The sequence below is a fragment of the Perna viridis genome, chromosome 6 (assembly GCF_037379345.1).
Source record: "Perna viridis isolate PV_CMFRI_1.1 ecotype Kerala chromosome 6, ASM3737934v1, whole genome shotgun sequence".
Taxonomy (NCBI): Eukaryota; Metazoa; Mollusca; class Bivalvia; order Mytilida; family Mytilidae; genus Perna; species Perna viridis.
Genome location: NC_142450.1, coordinates 38,524,360 through 38,548,695, shown reverse-complemented (window position 1 = coordinate 38,548,695; position 24,336 = coordinate 38,524,360). Strand labels below are relative to the sequence as shown.

The 24,336-nt window shown below is 31.6% G+C and overlaps 1 protein-coding gene across 1 annotated transcript; it reads right to left on the bottom strand.

Moving 5' to 3' along the window:
* Positions 1–1,033: 1,033 nt before the first annotated feature.
* LOC148614864 (tRNA wybutosine-synthesizing protein 5-like) lies at positions 1,034–23,551 on the bottom strand. The gene is made up of 10 exons (XM_088589324.1): positions 22,961–23,551; positions 21,593–21,659; positions 19,273–19,398; positions 7,195–7,244; positions 6,889–6,981; positions 6,054–6,230; positions 5,575–5,647; positions 4,247–4,309; positions 3,504–3,575; positions 1,034–2,843 (listed from the first exon to the last, which is right to left on the bottom strand). Exons 1-10 carry the CDS (start codon positions 23,365–23,367, stop codon positions 2,751–2,753), a joined length of 1,221 nt encoding a protein of 406 aa, XP_088445450.1. The 5' UTR covers positions 23,368–23,551; the 3' UTR covers positions 1,034–2,750.
* Between the last annotated feature and the right edge of the window lie 785 nt (positions 23,552–24,336).

Here is a 24,336-nt window from a genome sequence, read left to right as displayed (position 1 = left end):
AACCAAGATTCTAGCTGAAATCAAAAGAATGTAATCCAGGGACAAAGACCAGACATGGAAAACAGACAAACACGACAAAGAACATAAAGTAACTAAAATAATACATACAAAGTAACTAAAGTAAATGAGCGACTAAATAATAGAATAAATAAAAGCAGAATAACACAAGAAATTACATTGTTTACAGTGACATCTCTTTCCAATATGGTCTCTAATTTGAAAGAGAGCAACAGTTCAATCATCCACCATTTAAAACTATTGTATTTTGATTATCACGGAAGTATTCAATTTGAACTAGTTTAATAAGGGTCACATAGCTGTCAGATTTGTACATCATCGGTTATTCCTCTACATCTAACTACAAGTTATTCAAATATCAAGTAAACAAAAAAGACTTCAAAAATAAATTTGAATGATATCGAAATGTGGCCCGACGGGCCTATAACATTATATACTCTTGGCAATGCCAGAGAGTGGCTGATTTAGAAATTACAAAAAGGGGGGGCTGGTTGGTTTTATAAAGGGCTGCTCCAGTGAAATCCATTTCTTTTTATATCATAAATCTATCAGTGATTTCGTTTTTTTTTTCTATAAATAAACTTTTTAGCCCACTTGTCCGTAACTTTAAATGATATCTAATAAAATTAGCAGCACAAATAAATATGCAGTAATTAATGTGACTTGGGTGCAGGAAATCAATTTAATTCAGTCATTTAAGTGAATATTATATTAAAACATTTTTCTTAAGACATTTGTGGTGGGATCTACCAGTAAAGTGAGAATTATGAAATTCCTCATCATATTGATGGAGTATGTCAAACTCCATCAACATGATGAAGAATACTTTTTCTGCATAATGCTCAGTAAAAATCTAAATACCTTCCTTCATTATGACAAATTTACTCAACACTCATTCACTTACATAAAACAAAATATTTTGCTCTCTACTAAAGAGCATGGTGTGCTATATAGCAACATAACTAAGTAAAATCATCAACACGGTGCATAGAAAACAGTATTTTCTTTATTATCATTTTTTCTCTTTTTTATTGTTTATTCAAGTATTAATTAATTCCTGTACTGCTTAAAAGACATCTCTAAAAAGAGAAATAAAAGATATCAATAAATGAATCAATGAAATCTAGATATTCTAACATACATAAATGTACATACCAAGTTACGTGACCATACCTTCATAGAAAAACCACCCTCAAATAAACCTAAATCTGTGGTTTTGGTGATGGTAGAGCTACCATTTCGACTTAGAAATAACATACAATAGCACAATATCTAACTATTATAAATCTTAAGAGTATTTAAAATATCATATTCAACAGGAAAAGTTAATCAGAATTCATATTTCATATTGGAGGCCTACTTAAGCTGCCACAGATAAAAGACTTCTTAATATTATTTTCATGTTTTATGTTACCAACAGCCAAAGAATGCATAAGCCAACCATCATTGTTGGTAAAAGAAATAAGTACAAAAAAATACTACCTTACCTACTACCTAGGATGATTCCAGATCCTACTAAAGTTTAGTAGGACTTGAAATCACACTAGATTTAATGGTCAGGAGGATTCCGGTTATTACTGGACATTTTGAAAATAAAAACAGCTTACGATTTATGAAAATGTTGAATGTAGTTGGATATACCATATTCAATGAAACTAAAATTTGAATTAATTTTATTCAATGAACTATAATTTATAACATCAACCTACAAAATTTTATTATGAGAAACTTCAACAATAAAATATCATCATTGACATTTCATTTATTACAACATTTTTTTATGTTTTGTTTGTGACATTTTGTGGGGAAAATGCTTTTGGACCTTCAGCATGAGCATTTTAAGGTTAGATATTTCTGTTAAAGCCACAAACAGATGCAGGCTTGCAGTCTTAGTAAATGGACAGATTTTCCTGACTTGCTTGAATGCGCATTATTTCATGTAATGACTTAAAGAGTCAACTGCATTTAATCCTGGGAAACAAACAGACTAACAGTTGATCAGTCAACGCGGTCATCCTCTGAGTAATAGTTTTTTAAAATATCATATTTTGAAGATATTTTATGAACAGATTTGAAATTGTTGATGATCTTGATATCCTTAAAATACTTTATATCTTTATCTTTGATATTTTAAAATTTTAAGCCAGTAAGATCCCTGGTGCAAGTTGGAATTCAAATTTCTCGTAAGACAAATTAAAATTCTATTTTGCACTGGTTAAAATCAAGGGCAAACTGGAATTCCAATTTGTCTAGGAGAATTCAAATTTGCCCTAGGAGGATTCTGGATCCTACTGGATTCCAATTTGCCCTGTATCATATACATCAAACGATCAAGATATTAAGAATCTAATACCTGTGTGAGTGCATGATAGGGAAATCTGAGACTTCCGAGGGTATGAAATAATCCATCCCTAAACAAGGTTCCACTAAGTTAGAGAACTATTTTATATGCCAGTTTGGCTAAAGAGTAAGGTTATTCAGTAAACAAAAGGCAAGGAAAACTTATTAACCCCCTTAGTCATATTGGCACGACTAACCCCTTTAGTAAGAGTACGTTTTTTTTAATATTTTTATTTATTCATTTTTTTTTAAATCAAAAGTAATTTCAAATCTAATTAATTTTTTTTTTTATTGATAAGTCATGACTAAACTTTCTTTAGTTCTCTTAACCCTACAAATTCATTATTGCACAAAAATAAAATCACAGTCTAAACTCTTAAGACTTCTTTCCTCTACAATTCATCGTGTTGACCTTCATCATCAGGTGGTGTTCCTTCAATGATATGGGTTAGTTCCATCATTATTTCCCTTGATTCAGTCCATGCCTACAATCAAAATAGTAAAAATCTATCAAAAGACAGTAGGGAATTATTATAAAGATAGCAGTCAATTATCAAATGTTCCCTATGCAATTTACTTTATCATTCTTATGGCAAATAAAATCTGTATTTTCACTATCTGACCTTCTCCTCCTGAAATGTCACACCACTTTCCTCTTGTAACATTAACTTCATCAGTTGTCACCAATCAATTCAATGATCCAAATTTCAAATTTAAATATCAATAAAACAATAAATTGTTGAAAAAATCAATACAATAAAGAGGATAAAGAACTGTATTTAATGAATAAACATATTATAATTACGAGTGTCAAGAACAGTTGGGACATTTAGCTCGTGCATCGAACAAGTTTCATGCACTTGTTACATCTTGGTGTTCTAAAGCACTCGTGATCATATTTTGGTATTCACTCTTTCCAATAAAAATCATCTTATTTATCTCAGACACTTACAGTAATAATTTTCTGATAGATATGACATTATTTGTCTTTTTTTGTCAATTTTACACATGAAAATGACAATTTTTTTTTTACATAAAGAAGGGGTGCCAATCCCCTGCACCCCACCTCTGGATCCGCCACTAAGTCTTAGAAACATTTTTTTTTGTTGGCCTAAAATGTTTTCTCAAAGTAAATGTATTGATACCTCATCAGGAGCTAAACTGGCCTCTTCTACTGTCAATATAGAGTCCTTATCAGTATCTAATATGGTAAACAACTAAAATAAAAGTTACAGCATTAAGAAAAACATAAACTCATTTGGAAATTTGTTTTATCATATGCAAATCTGATTAGCTTAAAGTATTGCTGTTAAAGTATTATGACAATTTTATAATTTTTTCAATTCAACAAATGACATCTCAAGTAATGTCAACGTGTGGTCAAAACCGAACTCATTCAGATATTTTGTAACAGACATAGTATTAATGAAATAACACAAATTCCAAAATTTATCTTTACATAACTACAAAAAAGTTTTTTTTAAGTTTATTCTTGATCTGAGCATGTAAAAGACCAACACAAACTTCTGCTGGAGTTTGACAAAATGACCAACATCGGCTGTCAAATTTTCCGAACCGTTGCTCAAGTTTATGATGTAATACAAGGATGTACCTAAACAAGTAAAGTATGTAGTATCATTATAACTCCAACTCCTCACATAAGGACTTCACTGCATCTCCAACTCCTCACATGTGGGCTTCATTACATCTCCAACTTATCATGTGAGGGCTTCATTACATCTCCAACTGCTCACATGAGGACTTCATTACATCTCCATCACCCTATGTGAAGACTTCATTGCATCTCCAACTTCTCACATGAGGACTTATCTCTAATAGTAATACAAGTACCATCATTATATTGCTAACACCTCAAACAAGAACTTACCTCTACCAGTAATGTAGTAGCATCATTATATCTTCCTTCTTGTTTCAAGTATTCAACATCTCTCTAAAATGGAAATATTTATATTACAAGAAAATACACACAACAAAATACTACAAAAATACATGCATTTACAGTAGGGAGGACAGATGCTGGTGTAGGACACATGGTATATATATTAAATACAAATTCTTTTCAAACAAGAATGCTATGCGTAGCCATATGTCCCCCGCCGCTGTAGAGAGTTGAATTACAAATGTTTAAATATATACACTTGTATAAATAGCAGTTTCAAAACTTATGTGCTTTCATAAGTCCATGTGGTGATTCAAGGTAAATGTATCTTAATGAATCAAATTAAGTTAGGTTAAGAATTCTTCATACAACAACAAAAAATCAGCAAAAAAAGAACGTGAAAAATGAACAAAGTCCCATAACTCCCATAAAAATTGATGAATCATAACAGCAGTTGAGTATAATGAAGTACATATGGTGACAAACAACCCTACAAAATTTGGTCAAATTCCATTCAGCGGTTTCTGAGGAGTTGCGTCAACAATATGTTCCTATTGCGAATAATGTGAAAAATGAACAAAGTCCCAAAACTCCCATAAAAACTGTCGAATCAAAATAGCAGTTTAGTATGATCAACTACATATGGTGACAAACAATCCTACAAAATTTGGTCAAATTCCGTTCAGCCGTTTCTGAGGAGTTGCATCCACAAGTTTTGTACGCACGGACATTTGCACGGACGGACACCAGCATTTCTATAATTGAAAAATGGATATCACATTTAGGTCAGTATATCCCAGTTTTAGCTTCACTCAATGGTGTTAGAAAACGTTAAAAGCTTGTTTTAAAGCCCTTTTTTCCATGATATTGGTAAACCATTAATTCAGTTCAAATTACCAACCAATTCATGACATAAATCATGACCTAATTTAGCTCCCTTGTGTACTAATCTTTCATGTTATATATACAAAATCAAAAGAAGAAGAATTTGCCTAGATTCTTTGAAATGAACATATAAAATGTTCTAATGTTGATGGTTTTGAAAAAAATTCTGTTTTATATTGTTAAAATATATTTTTCAATACTATTTCAAGGCCATATATGGACATCATGGAAATACTGAAAATTAAAACACCACAAACAATAAATACATTTACAAGAAATTACACAGTACAATTGTCACAAGAAGATGAACAATGTCACCATGTCAACATTACAAAGGGATTGGGATTTAACTATATTCCAATTGTCCAGTTGTTTTCAGTAAGGAGAGCTCCTAGGTCCTATATCCACTCTTAACACAGTAAAATACTTACACCAATAATTGAATGAATGAACTTTGCCACATCTAACTGTTTTGGATTCCTCAATAATCCTACTATATGGTCTCTATAATCAGAATGATTAACGATTAAAAAATACTTACTAAAATATCCTAAAACCAAGACAATGTGTTGTGTTGGCAAAAATATTACATGTACATGTAGAACAAATGATTATTTTGACAGACTAGCATTCTTCTACTGATTTACATTGCACATTATAGATGTCTGCCTCTTGTTTTTGATTTTTTAATAACTTGTTTGTGAGTTACATTAATGAGAGCTTTTTTATTTATTGGTAAACTAATTCAGGGATAAAGGAAAAATGTGGATAAAAATAATACACGAATAGCTTTAAAATAAGACTGAGGTAAATTATAAATTGCATTAATGTTAAAGTGTGTTCATTTTTTGCATGTTTGTTGGCCTCTTTTACACACAACTTAGGATATTGTCAAGAAAAGCTTACATACTTGATGTGTTCTATATTATCCATTGTAGTATCAAATCCATTAAACTTTATTTTCATAAAGGTCAAATTGGGGTCACATTCTGCATTGCAATTGCTCCAGTCAACTTCTTTGTTTTTAAAATGGTCCCACCAAATATTTACTGCTATGTTACTCTTGAAAGACCTTACTTGATGTATCCTATGTGAATATACAAGTATGTTGTGAATCAATACTTCTTATATGGGGTTTTGTCTTGCCTATCATTGTGGATCTCACATTACCCCCCCCACCCCCCCCCCAATGGGAAATTTGTTAATATAGTAGTTGGAGGTGGCAGAACCCAGCCTTTGGGATACCTGACAGTAGAGCTTAGTCAGAGTGCATCCTACTAGCAGCTGGGCTGCTTTTTGATGCTCTGACCTACTTTAAGACCTTATATGGGTTTGAGAGCATTACCCAAATACAGTATAATGCATGAATTATTATTGATCACCAACTCACAAGTATCAATAAGTTTTATCAGTAAATATAAAGTGTTAAAAGTTTGAGTTGATGCAACAACAAAAATCAGAATTATCTCCCCTTTAAATTGCATCTACAAAAAATGCCTGACGCAAATTACTTTATATAGACAACTTAGAATCAAATTTTATGAACAAAGTAAATTATACTTAGGAGATGGCAATAATTACATTACCTCCTTTTTCAAAACATTTCTGAAGCAAATATTACCGTGAATACAAGGCAATGCTGCACTGAAAGCAATACTCAATTATCATTATCATCAAGTAATCATTAATTCAATCATCTGTGGCAAAATTACATCAAAGACAACAATAAAAAAAGGTACATTTACCATTTATATGGCAGATACAAACAGTCTCCAGCAGTCAGGTTCACATGATAGTACTCCACATCAGCTAAATCTGGATACTTGGTGTAGTCCATACTGAAAATAGAGACAATAAAAAAATGAAGAAATGATTATTACACGTCTGATAAATCAGGGCACTGACTACTAAGTTACAGCTGGATGGAAAGAAATTCTCGTACTAGCTAATATTAATCTCCAATAAAAAGATTTTTATTTCTTCCAAAATATGTAGTACCTGGAATTGACATGAAGAATTCTATTTAAGAGAAATGAGAGAATGATACTTACTAGTCTACATCTATTCCTGAATATGAACCTTCTGGATGGTCTATGTCTACCTGAAAATGTATGAAACTATGTACAAAATGTAATAATATGATACAATAGTTTCATTTTCAACTCTTCACAATATAATTTTTAAGTAGATCACAACAAAACTGTTGGTTTAATAGCACAGTTTACATACAACTTAATCTTCAGTGTACACAAGGTCTTTAGGTTATACATATCTTGAAGTTTTAATTTGCTTTAACAAGAATAAATATGCCAGGGAAAACTAGCAATAAAGTAAAGGGAGGATGGACAGACAGACAAACACACAGATAGACAGCAGTATTCCATACTTCAAAAGCCAACATATTTACTAAAGTCACAATTCAAAAAATCAAATCCAACCAAAATTATAAATGAACCAGAAGAGATGTGTCCACATCTTCAATCGCAACTGATACTACTTGATACCAAGTTTCAAATGATTTGATACATTGTATAATGGATCTAAGAGCTGTGTGATAAACAATGGACACTTATCTTCTTTCAATTTAGGTAGAGGCTGTCACCAAGGTGATCCACTGTCTCCCTATCTTTTTAATAATTGGGAGTAGAATTACTTGCTATTAAGCTTAAAAATAACCCTCATATTAAAGGGGTTACCTTTAAAAGGGGTGAGCCTATTGTAAGTCAATATGCAGGCGATATGTTTTTATTGGTAGATGGGAAAGAATCATCTCTGAGAGAAACACTCTCATGTTTTAGAGACTTTCGTGGAGCCTCTGGTTTGAAAATGAATAGTAATAAAACCAAGGTACTGTGGGATGGAAGTAAGAAATACTCAAAGGATATTTTATGCCCAGATGAGCAGCTTGATTGGTCAATTTCAAATTTTAGATATTTAGGTATTGACTTTTCAGTTGATCTGACCTCTATGGTCAATTCAAATTTTAAGAAAAAAGTGCTGGAAATTTCTAGAATATTAAAAAGCTGGCTACACAGGAAGCTTACTCTTCAAGGAAAGATTACTGTGGTTAAAGGTTTGGCCTTGTCTAAATCAATTCATATATTAACCACTCTACCTGATATTAATCAGAATTTTATAAATGATTTAGATAAACTGTTTAATGGTTTTTTGTGGGATGGAAAAACAGAAAAAATTAAGCACAAAACTCTTATAGCAGACATACCATATGGAGGATTGTGAATGATACATCTGCCACCTTTTATGACTTATCTAAAAGTGGGATGGGTGAGAAGGGTTTTCCTTCATGGAAATGGGGATTGGCAGCAATTATTGAATTTATCACTTATACATATTGGTGTTTTACGAGTTTTTTCTCTTAATACAGAGAATCTTCTTGAAGGTTAAATATCATATCAAAAACCCTTTTTGGAGAGATGTGATTTGTGCTTTAAGTTTTTCAAAACCAACTCTTAAACCTGATGATATTAAACAATGTTTATCAATTGATATTTTGAACTATGTATCAGTAGAAGATATACCTTACTACATGTATGTATCAGTAGAGGATATACCTTACTACATGTATGTATCAGTAGAGGATATACCTTACTACATGTATGTATCAGTAGAGGATACACCTTACTACATGTATGTATCAGTACAAGATATACCTTACTGCATGTATGTATCAGTAGAAGATATACCTTACTGCATGTATGTATCAGTAGAGGATATACCTAACTACATGTATGTATCAGTAGAGGATATACCTAACTACATGTATGTATCAGTAGAGGATATACCTTACTACATGTATGTATCAGTAGAGGATATACCTTACTACATGTATGTATCAGTAGAGGATACACCTTACTACATGTATGTATCAGTAGAGGATACACCTTACTACATGTATGTATCAGTAGAAGATATACCTTACTACATGAGATGGGAGAATGCCAATATTAAATACATTTGTAACATTATGAATGCATCAAGAAACAATTTTCTTTCTTTCCAAGACATCAAAGAAAAGATAAATAGCCAGAACTTTAATTAGCTCTATACCTTCTGATGTTAAAAAATGTATAAGAGAAGTTAAAGATATCAATCTAGAAAATTTTAGGCCATGTGATGAATTCGTAGATAGAGTTGTTCATTGCAAGAAAGTAAAATTTTTTTATACACAACTTATTCAACAGCAAAGTTATCTCCCAAATGGAAAGTTTTATAAGTGGGAAAATGAACTTAATGTTGAAATCCCAGAATGGAACAAACTATTTGTACTCAATAAGAAGTGTAGTAGAAATGCTTATTTGAATAATTTCCAATATAAATTTTTATAAAGTGTTGTTCCTACAAATGTATTTTTGTACAAAATTCACATGGTGTAAGTTCTTTTTGTAACAATGACAACAAAACAGTTGGACATTTATTTTTTGATTGCGCAATCACCTTTAATTTTTTGCAAAATGTTTATCAATGTCTGCAAAGATTTTTCACAGGCTTGATTTGGAAAAAAAGATGTTTTCCTTTTGGGTGATCCCCAAGGAGGACTTTTATTGAATCTTCTATTGACTGTTACAAAGAACTATATATTTAAATGCAAATTTGAGGAGAGACTTCCAAACTTATTAGGGTTGAAACATAAAATTAGAAGCTTATATGAAATTGAATTAAATATAGGCCAGAAAAATTACAAGGCGGAAACAATTATGGGCTCCTATTGACATCATTTTCCCTGTTATAACCTAAGTATATAGTATTTTTTTTCTTAACCTTTTACAATTATATTTATATACAAACAAGTCAAATGAACATATTGTGAAATTTTATTCATTTAGTTGAATTTAAATGTGTACAGTGCAGTAAATTATTAATAATAAAGTTCTTGAATTGAATGAAAGATGAAAGTGAAAGTGATGGTGAGTATATATGATATTTTGTATAGTCTTTTTTGTATTAAATTTGATCTCTTGTGAAGACTCTGTTACACTTTAGTCAGGTGGTGATGTATGAGTCTTTGTAAAACCCTGACTATACTTAAAAAGAAATAAAAAATAATTAAAAAAAAAGTTTCAAATTATTTCAAAAATTATTCCAAAGTTTTAATGTATGGTTTACAACATGTAGATGCCTCATTTAGACAATAATTGCAATATAATGGTATGATCTTTCACCATAAACCTAAACATTAAATTTCAAGCCATTACAATGAATTGTATTGCAAGTCCAACTGGAGAAACATTTAAGGGGAGGATGTAAATACTAACAGTTATAAAACATTACTCCTTTATACAATTCAATACACAAATCCACAATAAAAGAAAAAGAAAAAAGAAAATAAAGCCAGGCCTAAAAAATTAAAAACCAATATCTACTTGATAAGCATATGATATAGACTATTTGTCTATAGGCGGGTGTTTCTAGAGGGCAGAGGACGCTTACCCTACCGGTGCACCTGGTCCATGCTCCAAGTTTTTAGTGGAGTCCGAGTTGCTCATTCACTTTTGTTACTTTGTATGTATGATTTTAGTTACTTTATGTTCTTTGTTCTGTATGTCTGTTTTCCATGTCTGGTCTTTGTCCCTGGATTACATTCTTTTGATTACCGCTATAATCTTGGTTCCCTTGATTACTCTGTCATCATCTTTGTTATTTAATTACTTGAATAACTGGTAAATATCACTAGAATCAATACAACTTGTAATTATGAGAATCATATTGCAGTGCAACAATGTAAGGACCTATAGAGACCTTTGATGATAATACATGTAGTCTGAATTGATTTTTCCTTTTCCAATCAATTTTAACTATTTTCTGTATGTTAAAGTTTCTGAAGTATGTTGTGTAGTTTAGATTATTTCAAAAAATTAGATATCAAGCATTCTAACTTGCCAACTTCTTGTTTTTACATTTTGCTAAATACCATACCAATTGGTTGTGAGATTAACTCAGTACTTCGATCATTGACTAAACAGGTATGCTGTGTTGAAGCATTTATTAACTTATAATGAAATCATTCTTTAACACTGCTTCAGAATAAAGTTCATGCATTTGTTAAAAGAAGTGCATGTGTATAATTAATGAAGAGAGCTGGCCTTGAAAAAAATGTATGGCAATAAGGGTAAGTAAATAAGGGCAATGTATTATCAGTACTACTGTGTGCATGACTGCAAATATCCAGGAAAGTTAATTAGACCAAATCTTTTATGACTCTGCATTATAAATCACAAGAAAGAAACAAAGTGCTGGTAGCACTGAGGGGTTTTGATTCTTGTGAATATTGTAGAATGAACAAACATAATGTAAAATATAACTACATGTATAATCATACATTTGCATTTCCGAAATTATTTAGAAATGTTTTTCCTAATATGTAAAAACAGAATGTCAATCAATTCTTCTGATTTCTGATGTAAAAACTGCAATCGATAGTTAAACAGTATCCAACTTCACACACATTTTCAAATTTTGTTACTTTACTACAAACAGTTACAGAAAAAATATACATTGACAATATTACATAAAGTGCATGTGTAAACAATTGTACATGTAATGAAATCTCACAATTTTCCCAATTTTTTAAACCTATCCAAAAGTTAATTAGCAGTCACATTCAAAAGTATTTCCACAGAGTATTATCCTACACTGTAATAATACTCAAATGGAACTAATTTTCGTTGTGAACTGAGGTTTGCGCATGACAAGATGGACGACACTGTTTATCATAGCAACATAAAATATGGAATTTAATATTGTTCTTTATGCGTATGTACTTTTATTTTCAGGTGTATGGGACCTGTTTGATGCGTTTCGTCCTCCGCCCTACTTCAATTTATGGGAGTCCAGCTGATTTCATGTAATTGCAACACCTGATGGCCCTATCCATACGTCCTAGATTTTGACATTTTAAACTTTGAATTGGACAAAATTTTGAGGTTCTCGAGGAGTACCTTGACTAAAATGGCAAATCGGAAAAAGACTGAACAGAAGGCAACTTCACAAATTCTAAACGAGACTAGGAATGTTTTATATGGAGATAATCAAGTAAATGAAAGCGGTGGTATTGAAGCAGTCCTCGGTAACTTACTTGCAGTGCATGGCCGTATGGACACAAAATTGTCAACCATTGAAAAAAACACGAATCAGAACACTTCAACTTTAAAAGATATGAGTGATAAACTGACGTCTCTGACTTCGAGAGTGATCACTGCCGAACATGACATCAAAGATATAAAAGATAGAATTTCAGAATTAGAAGCTAACACAGAAGGGACTGGGAACTTATTTGATGAAATGAAAACAAAAACCGAGGACCTCAACAAAGCTGTCAGAGATTTAAGAGCCGATAAAATTGATCAAGAAGATGAATATCAGACGGTCAAAGAAAAACTTGATTTACTCTCGGCAGACAACAACGCCCTGAAAGAAAAACTTATGGATCTTCAATGTAGGCAAATGAAATATAACCTGATTTTCACAGGACTACTTGAACAACCCGAAGAAGACTGTGAGGCTAAACTCCGACAATTCTTAGCACAGGAAATGAACATAACACAGCATGTTGAATTAGGGAATGTCCATCGCTTTGGCAAGAAGTCGGATACCTACAATAGCCCACAATGCCCTATTGTAGCAAGATTCATATATTGGCGAGATCTTGAAGCGGTAAAAAAGGCAGGAAAGTTTTTGAAAGGGAAACATTTCAGCGTTAATGAACAATTTCCAAACGAGATAGAAGACCGTAGGAAAAAACTGTATCCAATCATGAAGGAGGAGAAAAAGAAAAAGTCTAAAGTCGTTTTAAAACGAGACAAACTATATGTTAACAACAAACTTGTTGTCCCAGCAGACTATCCTACCGGTAATCGTGTAGAGCCCCGCTACAATAGACAAGAAAGAAAACGAACACAAGTGAGTTCTACTCCCGATAGAGAAACATAGGAAGACGACCTTGAGAGACATATAAACCTGACCGATAAATCATCTGATCGTAACGGTTTTACAAATGACAATAGTTTGAATATCTTAACATTGAATGTTTGCGGATTAATAAGAAGAAGTCAGTACCCAGAATTTACTGAACTGATTGATAAATATAATATTTTGTGTCTTGTTGAAACTAAAACAGACGATAAAACTGTTATTGATTTAGAAAATTTTAATGTTATTATGAAAAATAGATTTATTTTCAGAAGGGTACGTTCTGGGGGTATTATTTTGGCTTTCAAGAAAACAATTGAAAAATACATTGAATATATTGAATCTGATAATAAATATGTATTGTGGTTTAAAATTAAGAAGGGCATTTTGAAACTAAACGATGCAATTTTATGTGGAATTATATACATACCGCCTGAAAACTCGGCATACTGTGTTGGTAGTCCATACAATGAAGTTGAAAATGAATATTTACGTTTCAGCAACGATTACGAATATATTTGCCTTATGGGCGACTTCAACTCAAGGGTTGCAGAAGCTAACGACTATAATGAAATTGTTTATGACGAGTTCTCAGGCATGTTAGAAAGTCAAACTAATGGTTCAGAAATTCTGAACGAATTGAATGTACCATTAGATAGAACTAATTGTGACAAAATAAGGAATAATTTTGGTAACTCCCTACTAGAGTTCTGTAGAAACAACTCATTATTTATAGTTAACGGTAGAGCTGGAGATGATAAAAATGTTGGAAATTTTACTAGTAAAGGAACTAGTGTTGTAGATTTTGTTGTTTGCTCTCCAGTATTTTTTAGCATTATAAATGAGTTTTCAATTTTAGATTTTAGTAAGTTATTGTCTGATGTTCATAATCCTATCCATCTTGTTTTGAAATGTATTAGTAAACCAAATGAAATGGAGCAAGAAAACGTATCACTGATCAAGAAAACTAAGAGATGGGATAATGAAAAAGCTGGCAACTTTCAAAATTATTTAAATACTCAAAATATTAATATTATTTTGCAAGAAATAGAAAATGTCAACATGAACAATATTGACAAAAATATTATAAATGGGCTCGTTCAGAAAGTTGGTGAAATTCTGACAGATGCTGCCGAAAATACCTTTGGAACATATATTCCTTCTAATAAGCAAAATAAAAAGAAGAAAAATGATAAACCGTGGTTCAATGCTGATTGTAAATTAGCTCGAAGGCGTTATAAACGTTCAAAACGTCAATTTAGAAGTATGAAAACAGAGGCTTTGAAGAATCAAACAAAGCAACTAGAAAAAGAATACAAATCCACTTTGGATGTTAATATAAAATTATACAGGCAGCAGTTAAAAAGGAAATTAAATAATTTGAAAACTAAAAACCCAAAGGAGTATTGGAAAATTATAAATGGTTATAAAAAGAAAAAGTCACCAGATATTCAAATAGAAAGTTTATTTGATTTTTTCAAAACCCTTAACATGAATCCACACAATGATGATTTTGATCTACCCGAGGTAGATGTTGTAAATGAACAAATTAATCATACTATTTCTTATGAAGAAATTGAACAAGCTATAAAACGCTTGAAAAATGACAATATTGTAAATGAATATTTGAAATATTCATTCTTTATCATGCCTAATGTATATGTTAGATTATTTAATATCATTTTTGATAGTGGCATTGTTCCCGATGAGTGGCTTCTTGGTAATATTATACCAATCTATAAGAACAAAGGAGACCAATTCGATCCAAAGAATTTTAGGCCTATTACTATTATAAGCTGTTTTGGAAAATTGTTTACCTCTGTCTTAAACTATAGATTGAACAAATTTTCAGAAGAAGTGAACCTGATATGTGAAAATCAGGGAGGGTTTCGACCAGGATACTCAACGATAGATAATTTATTTGTTCTGAATTCCCTTATTGATCTGATAAGACAATATAAGAGGAAGAAATTATTTTGTTTGTTTATTGATTTTGAAAAAGCTTTCGATAAAGTTTGGCGTCTTGGTCTCTGGAATAAAATGTTACTAAACAATATAAATGGTAAAATGTATAATATTATTTTCAACATGTATAGTAGTATTAAGTCGAGAATTTTATACAATGGTAGTATGTCTGAATACTTTGAATGTAATATTGGTGTTAGACAGGGAGAAAATTTATCTCCTTTCTTATTTGCCTTATTTTTAAATGATTTAGAACAATTCTTCGTAGAGACTGATGTTAGGGGGTTGAACAGCCTATCTGATGAGATAGGTGATCAACTCAACATATTTATCAAACTATTTTTACTTTTATATGCTGATGACACAGTGTTATTAGCAGAGACAAAAGAAGATTTACAGTTTCAAATTGATAAATTTTATGAATATTGTACTCAATGGAAACTGTATGTTAATACTAATAAAACAAAAGTAGTCATTTTTTCTTCAGGTCGCATACCTAGAAATACACATTTTTCATATAACGGTAATGCGATTGAAATTGTTAAAGAATTTTCATACCTCGGTCAATTATTTTCAAGATCAGGCAGTTTAACATCAGCGAAAAAGATGAATGTTAAAAAGGCTACCATAGCTATGTATGATGTTCTTAAGAAGGGTAGACTACATAATCTGTCAATACGAGACCAATATGACTTATTTGACAAGATAGTAAAACCTATTCTTTTATATGGTTGCGAGATATGGGGCCATACTAACTTAGACATTATTGAGAGGGTTCATTTGAAATTCTGTAAGCTATTGCTTAACTTAAAGAGGAGCACGCCAAATGTTATGATATATGGTGAGCTCGGTGCTTACCCTTTAGCTGTTCAAATTAAGTCTCGTATGATGGGATATTGGTCTAGACTCGTAAATGGCAAATCCAGTAAACTTTCAAATGTACTTTATAGATATATGTATGAACTATATATTCAAAACATATTTGAATCTCCATGGGTTAACATGATTAAAAACACTCTAGATAATTGTGGGTTTGGGAACATTTGGCACATTCAGTTTGCGGAAGGTTTTCATTCAGAGTGGTTTACAAAATCTATTAGTCTGCAATTAAAAGACCAGTTTCAACAAACATGGAGATCCGACGTAGAAAACTCGCATAAATGCTTTTGTTATAAATTGATTAAAGAAAAATTTGAATTCGAAAACTATTTAGATATTTTACACGAAAAGGATGCTATTACTCTTTGTAGATTCAGAGTAGGCAACCATAGACTACCAAGCGAAACAGCAACTTGGCAAAACTTTGATAACTCAAGTTTATGTACCTTATGTAATAATGGAGAACATGGAGATGAGTTCCATGTCATTTTCCAATGTCTCCATTTTTCGGACACGAGGAAGCAATTTTTAAACAAAAGATATTTAGAGCGAGTGAATGTTCTAAAATTTAAAGATCTGTTTCAGACAAAAAACAAGCATGAATTACGAAACCTATGTAAATTTGTTAAACTCATCGAAATTGATTTTAAAAATGTTTCTCAAGGTTAGTCCTCTACAATGCCACTATCTGAAATTTGTCAAAATGTGTTAAAATGTTATTTACTTAATCTTTTTTTTCTGTTATCTTATTATAGTTTCCACAATTGTCATGCGCTGAATATTTATGTATTAACTGTATTGTCTTCTCTGTACTGTAATGGTGTTTAGAGAATAAAAGAATCTGAAATCTGAATCTAAGAAAATAATTTTCTTGATCAATGTAAGATTTCCAAAACTGGACACTTTTTATCAATTTGAATGTTCCTGCCTATTTAACGGTTAAAATCACTGCTCTTCACTTCCTGCTTATTAATCATAAAATACTGATGATAAGATTGAAACTTTGACTGATAATTTTATTAAATGGAACGTGCTTAGCATATTAAATGCTTCTTGACACATTACTGCAAGAACTTCATTCCCTAAAATCCAAAAAGGAGTCCCTCAAATCTTCAGTTCAGTTTTGAAGACTAGATCTTAATTTCATTTGCAGAAATAATAGAATATCATTGAGCTGAATAGTTTACAGGTTATAAAAGATGAATTGAATGAATTACATTAGAGTAGAGTTAGAAACAGAAGGGAATTTCAAGACATAAACCGGCAACATAAGGTATTTTAATAAATCAAAAACCAAAAAAAATAGCAGGAAAGATGATATTATATAACAAATTATAAAGGTTAAACAATACAAATTAAATTGATGAGTAAGGGGTTAAATTATACTAAGTTTCCTTAATTGCTAAACCAAATCAAAAACTGAATGAATTTTCATTAAGTTGTTAGAAAATAGAGGGTTTTGACAGAATTATACCAAAATAATTAATCTTGTCTTTATTACTTGATTCAGTTGGTACAAATAGTCAAATTACACTGTCAAATACATACATACTGCCTGTTTCTTATGGAGACTTATACTTAAGCAACAAACAATACTGAATCAGAACTTATATCAGGCCAAGAAAAAAAATGTCTGTTTAAGGTTACATTGTATGAAAAAATAGGGTAGATAGGTTGGTAAAATCATTTCATTATATTAAATATATTTTAAAGAACTTTTAGGAGGATTTCTTTCCTTAAAAAAAGCTCAACTAAAAAATATTAGTTAAGCAGCATTTTATTTTAAAAAAAATCCAATAAAATGGGCTAGTGTGGATAGGCCAACCCAAATTTAAACAAATATATCTTATTTCTTGGCCTCAATAACATATCTAGTGATTTTTAAGACTAATTGTTTCTTATTGTTCATTCTTATTACAAAAAATAGGATACTTTATAGCTAGAAAATCAATGTAGTTCATCAATTAGAAATTGTAGGACTACAAAACATTCAATGTAACGTATATTGTTAGAAAAGAACAAAAAATAGTCCCTCCTATTACAATTTTGTTTGGTTAATAAAATAAACTAAGCAAACAGCAAGATATGCATATAATCTTTTAACCCTGGTAGACCCAAGTCCTTAAACCTCAGATATCCAAACGAAACCTATCATAGACAGAGAAATATTAACTTGAACAAAAACTATTATTTACAGCATTACAGGCATAAATTTCTTTTTAAATATCACAATTGGTGATGAACACCATCAAATCTTTGAAAATTCATTATAGAGATCAATACAAAAATCATTAATTCAAAATACAGTTTAAAAGCACTTGTTCTGAATGTATGGATGCACTGCTATTTCCTTTATCACTAACTCAAGCTGAGTGCACTAGGGTTAAAGAGTCTAGTTAATCCCTGGAATTATTTTCATCCTTGTCAGGTGGATTATTAATAAAACCCTAAAGCCTACAATAATTCTTTTGATGTTGAGACACCTGTTAATTGTCACCTGGCAGATTTACCTCTTTTGTAATTGCCCTATAGACAGGTAACACACAAACATTATCAATTGACAGAGCATGTTAATTAGATAATGAGTTATAGATTAATTGATAATTGATTCAACTCTGCCAGATGGTAGATGCCACAATTCAGAAAACAATTGACATTGACAAAGGATAAGGACAGGGGGTGAGTCATCTGAGTTTTCTACTTTTTTGTATAGGATCATGAAAACTTTTGTGCTACCTAATTTTCTTTAAAATTTTGTAGTGACATTTGTACATATGAAATCATTTACAACTATGAAAGTTTAATTTGTTGTTGTTTTTTCCATTGTGTCAAGCTTCGTGACAGTAGTTTTATAATGTAAAGAGTTCACGTTTGGAAAGTGATTTTAAAAATTCATCAATGGACAGAAAACCCCACATAGTAGGTGTGGCAATTTTACCTTCCCAAGGAAAGTTTTAATGTTTCAAATTCATAGAACACTTTATTTGATATACTGCACAAGGGTTCAAATTCACTTTCAAGAGTGAAAGGTCCTGCGGTCCATTTCACAAAAAATCTTAAGCGTCAAATCAGTCGTAAGTTATAATGTCATAATAGATAAAACAATTGTGACGTCACAACTTACGACTAATTTTACTCTTACAATTTTTTGTGAAAAGGGGTTCTAGACCTTTTTACATCCTATCTAAAAATTTAAAGGTCCTCAATAAGAGGATATGGTACATATATGTAGGTCCAGGACCTTAGTAAAGGATCTTTCGAAGGTCCTGCATCAGACATTGTTGATACAAGATCTCAGACCAATGCTAATTTGAACCCCTGCAATGCATGAATTCTTAATGGTTCCTGGGTAATTTTACCTTGTCTCCATATTTCGTTGGGTCAACCATAACAAACGTTTTATCTCCACGATACAAACAATTGAAATTGTCAACGGAATCAGTGTGAACAACAGACTTAGTTCCTCCACTACTAAACCACATAATCTAGAATAAAAATATATATAAGGTCATATCAAGGCAGATTCATTTTCATCTCTGAAAACCATAATGGTGGGAGGAAGGTGCTACCATTATTTCTCATTACTATTATATCAAAATCAAAAGATTAAATTTTCCTTACTTTTAAAGCCTTTAAACAATTGTTTATAGGCTAAAAACCACTAATTCCACTTCCCATAGGCTTCTATGCTAATTTCACAATATTCAATGGCTTCTCTGGACTTACCTTAACTTTAACCTGCAGAGGACTATATATCAGCATGATTCTACATATGCAAGCTCACAAACCTCAGAATGGCATGTGGGGTTAGCAGACTTGCAGTGCAGTACTGGTCACCGGAAGTGAAGTGTCTATAAATAGCATGGGAAATCCCAGTGTTTTCACAAGATAGGGGTATATTTAGAAATCATTATGGAGATTACGCTTCACATCACAAGAAGCAAAATGCACCTATAAAATGTACAGAAATGTTTTTCCTTCCAGAAACTGTTTAAATTTTTTAAATGAGATGAGAACTTTTTTCACAGCACTATGAGGAACAGGGGTAATTTCTGCGTAGGACTATTTTTGCGTACGTTCCAAATGCTCATTGGTTGAATTGGTGGTCTGTAACCTAAAGAGTCACTTTCTGTCTTAGAAAAAATATATAACTATACAAGTATCTTCCTATACACATACTGAATGCATTTGCAAAGTTTCAGTGAAATGTGACAAGCACTTTTTTAAATATTTGATTTTTAAATATAGGGTAACCAAGTTGCGCGAGCAAAAAAGTGACAATATTCTACCATACTTAAATGCATTAAATATTTGCAAAGAACTTTTTCTGACTTTTCAAATAAAAAAAATCAATCACAACTTGTTTTTTAACAATATTTATAAAGAGATAGCCTTTAAAAGTAGTCATTTTCTGAAAAATTGGTCTATTTTTAAAAATTTATGTCTGACATGCCTCCCCCTTTTTCTTGATCACATGTCAAAAACCCTAAATCTTTAAATTTTCGCAAAAGGTGATATCTTTGGCTTTAAATTTGTAAATACAGTGTTTTCACAATAAAACATGGCAAGTTAAGGGCACCTAAAGCAAAAAAAGTACTCAAAAATGCATTTTCCATGTTGCCATAGGGAAATGCTTATATGTCCTTAACCGCAGTAATGAAAGTGAGTTTTTCCTCATTTCTAATCAAATTTTTGCTCAAATTTACACAAAACTTGATTTCAAGTGCTGATTACCACCATATTTAAGTAAATATAGCCCTCAAAGTTAAATATTTGATATTTTTACTAAGTTTTCTACACTTTTCACAAGATAGGACATAAAATTCAGCCAAAAAGACCAATTTCCCATAATTTGGACCTATAACTTAAAAAATTGCATATTTTGAAGGATTTTTGTAGTGTATTCCTCTCATAGCAAAGTTTACAAGATCTTCAAGTAGTTTAAAGCTATTCCAAGAAACTTATCATTTTGCCATGGCCTCAGCTTAAGGCTAAAAACCACTAATTCCACTTCCCATAGGCTTCTATGCTAATTTCACAATATTCAATGGCTTCTCTGGACTTTACCTTAACTTTAACCTGCAGAGGACTATATATCAGCATGATTCTACATATGTCAGCTCACAATCCTCAGAATGGCATGTGGGGTTAGCAGACTTGCAGTGCAGTACTGGTCACCGGAAGTGAAGTGTCTATAAATAGCATGGGAAATCCCAGTGTTTTCACAAGATAGGGGTATATTTAGAAATCATTATGGAGATTACGCTTCACATCACAAGAAGCAAAATGCACCTATAAAATGTACAGAAATGTTTTTCCTTTCAGAAACTGTTTAAATTTTTTAAATGAGATGAGAACTTTTTTCACAGCACTATGAGGAACAGGGGTAATTTCTGCGTAGGACTATTTTTGCGTACGTTCCAAATGCTCATTGGTTGAATTGGTGGTCTGTAACCTATAAACATCAATATTTTTCCAGTAATTATTTTTCCTACCAAAATTGTGATATTTTTTTCTATGTATGGAATGAACATGTACAAAGGTGGCAAAGTTTTGAAAAAAAATTAAATATCAAAATCACTGGTAATACAAGCATGACCACATTCTTCAAAGTTTGCTTATCTCAACTGTACATTGCAGTTTCATATTTCATTTATACCTATGTATTACTCTACCTACATTTTCTACAAGTAATGACTTGGTAACATCTTCGCACTGTAAAGAGCAGGGCAGGGTAATATCATCTCTACAAAAAAAAACAAATACATATACAATTGTAACTATGTCAAATTAACTACTGTTCACATATGTATAATGTAGTAAAATGGTACATTCTGACATAGTTTTAATCTAAAACATACATTTTACTGTAATTTGAAGGGCCATCCTTTTTTAAATCAGTGTAGACCACATTGGTTACAGCATGCCCATTCATGTAAGGCATTATTCTGGAATGGAAGATTAATTGTGTCAACATTCAAGAATAACATGTTATTACATCATAAGTGAAATATTAGTCTGAGTATGTCAGGTAATTTGTACCCTTAAAAACCCTACATATCTCAAAATTCAAAGGTCAAGGGTGCATGAACACCTAGATGCAAAAACAAGTGGGCATGCTGGGTTACGTAACTGTGTACAACTAATATAAAATTGCACTATATAAGAAAAGTCTGAGCTTTCACTTTAAAGCATTTTTTTTTTAATTTAACTGCATTAATTTTCATCATATAAACCAATAATGCCATGTTCTAAAGGCTCCAAAGCTTCAGAGCCTATATCAGTAAATGCAATACATGTATGATATTGACCATCTACCTTTTAGTAAACCTTGAGACTTTTTTAAACAAGAGGCTCCCAGGTGCCTGAATGGCTCACCTGGTTAAATATTTGTCTTTCAAAGACAACAAGGAGCTGTCCGATAATTTTGACACAAGAAGACTTTAATAGGACTTATCAACTAAAATTTTCATTTCATCCATAAGTTTTCAAGATATTGACTGAAAACTGCTAAAAACATAATTTTTTGCCTTTCAAGCGAAATAACTCTTAACAAGGAGTCATCTGGCAACTTTGATCCCCTTAAGGTTTAAAAATTGTAAGGTATGGCGAAGTGCTACAAAGGTACATTTTTTTTTCAAGTTACTTATTCATTGAAAAAAAAAATTCCCCCATTATGTAACAAGGCAGATTTTCAAATAAAAAAAAAGTAATTTTGCTTGCTGCTGCAAAATAAATAAAATTATTGCACTTGCGAAAGAAAAATTCTCATCCGACCGCCATGTTAAAAACAGGTTCACTTTGATAGATTTGATGAGTAAAACATTTTGTATTTCCACATGTCATAAGATTAGTTATCTTAAAGAACTCCATTTTCTCAGGAAAACTAGAGATCAAAATATCCAGAACTTTAAATACATCAAAATCTTTTGGAATAGATATTTTGTTTAACTTAATTATTCATATCCTACAATATCCAATATATGTAACACATTAACAATTTCATGAAACACCTGCTGACACATCATGTGAAATCAAAAACATTACCTAATGAAATATGGTACAGGGTTGACCATATAAATTCCAGTGGTGTTGTATTGTTTAACAAATTCTACAAATGGCATGTTTTCTACATTTTGTCTCCTGTCTTCCTTTTTCATGGTCTCAACTGAAACAGTATGGTCCTTTGGTTCATTTAATGTAAGAAAATAATCATCAGTCCACTTTGTAAAAGCCTTAGAGACCTTGGCACCATTTCTAATCTTGACAGGCTTGTATGCTACTATGTAATTTTCATAGAATGTTTTCGGATCTGGAAAAGTGTCAAGTTCTTCAATTAACTGAAACGGCCGTCCAAAACCAAATGGTTTCCCATGACCATCTCGCTGAGTGATGTCTATGCACAAAACCAAGGAAATGAACAAAAGTATACACAACGTGACAGAAATCAGCATTTCTTAAGAATGAAATATCTGCCCGCCTATATCGAAAAAAAATAATAACGTTTGAATTCGAGTTCTGTATATCCAAATCAAAGCATAACAATATACTAAAACAGTCTGGCGTGTATAGAAATAATGAACTGCAATATCCCTGCGAAACAGTTTTGTTGAAAATCTACACTATTACCTCCCCTTCACCCAAGTCTTACTACCTAAAGACAAAATACGCCAAGAACCGATTGAAGTCTACAATGCTGAAAATATAGTTTTTTCCATGAAGATAGTTTTGTCTTGTATTCAATGGTTTCAGTCTCAGTCACATTTTAAAATACGCATTTGACTGGTTTGTTTGGTCGCTCTTCCCCAACATGACAAGAGACGGATCCAGACACTTTGAAAAGGAGGGGTACCAGCGAGATTCATGAGAAAAAGGGAATGCTAGGGCATTATTTGCCATTTAATGTCACTTTTACACATGAAAATTGAAAGTTCTTTGTAAAAATGAAAATGAAACAATTGAACATGTGCACAAGGAGTTAAATGCTATAAAAATCCTTTATGTGCATAAACATGTACAAAATTATATAGAGGAAATTGATGTATGGTTTCTAGAACATGGTGTCAGCATCCCTTTCACTAAAGTAAATTTCGTACCGGGAATTCTAAATCATGTTTGCAGTGGTGATCCACAGAACAATGTATTACTATGGATCAGTGCTATGGATATATATACTTTATTTCTGCTAAACCTATGTAGAAACATTGGTATACAGATAAACATGCATATTTTACAATATTAATATACAGCTGTTGAGGAACAAAGATTGGAGTACAAATAGCCAACAGACAAAAAAGTAAGAAAGATAAATACAGTGGAGAACAAAGTTTGCACGAAATATAAATGACAAGCTAACAAAAAAAAAGTACGAGAGATAAATACAAAGTAGCATATAAAAAGAGGATAAAATCAGGGTAGTGAGT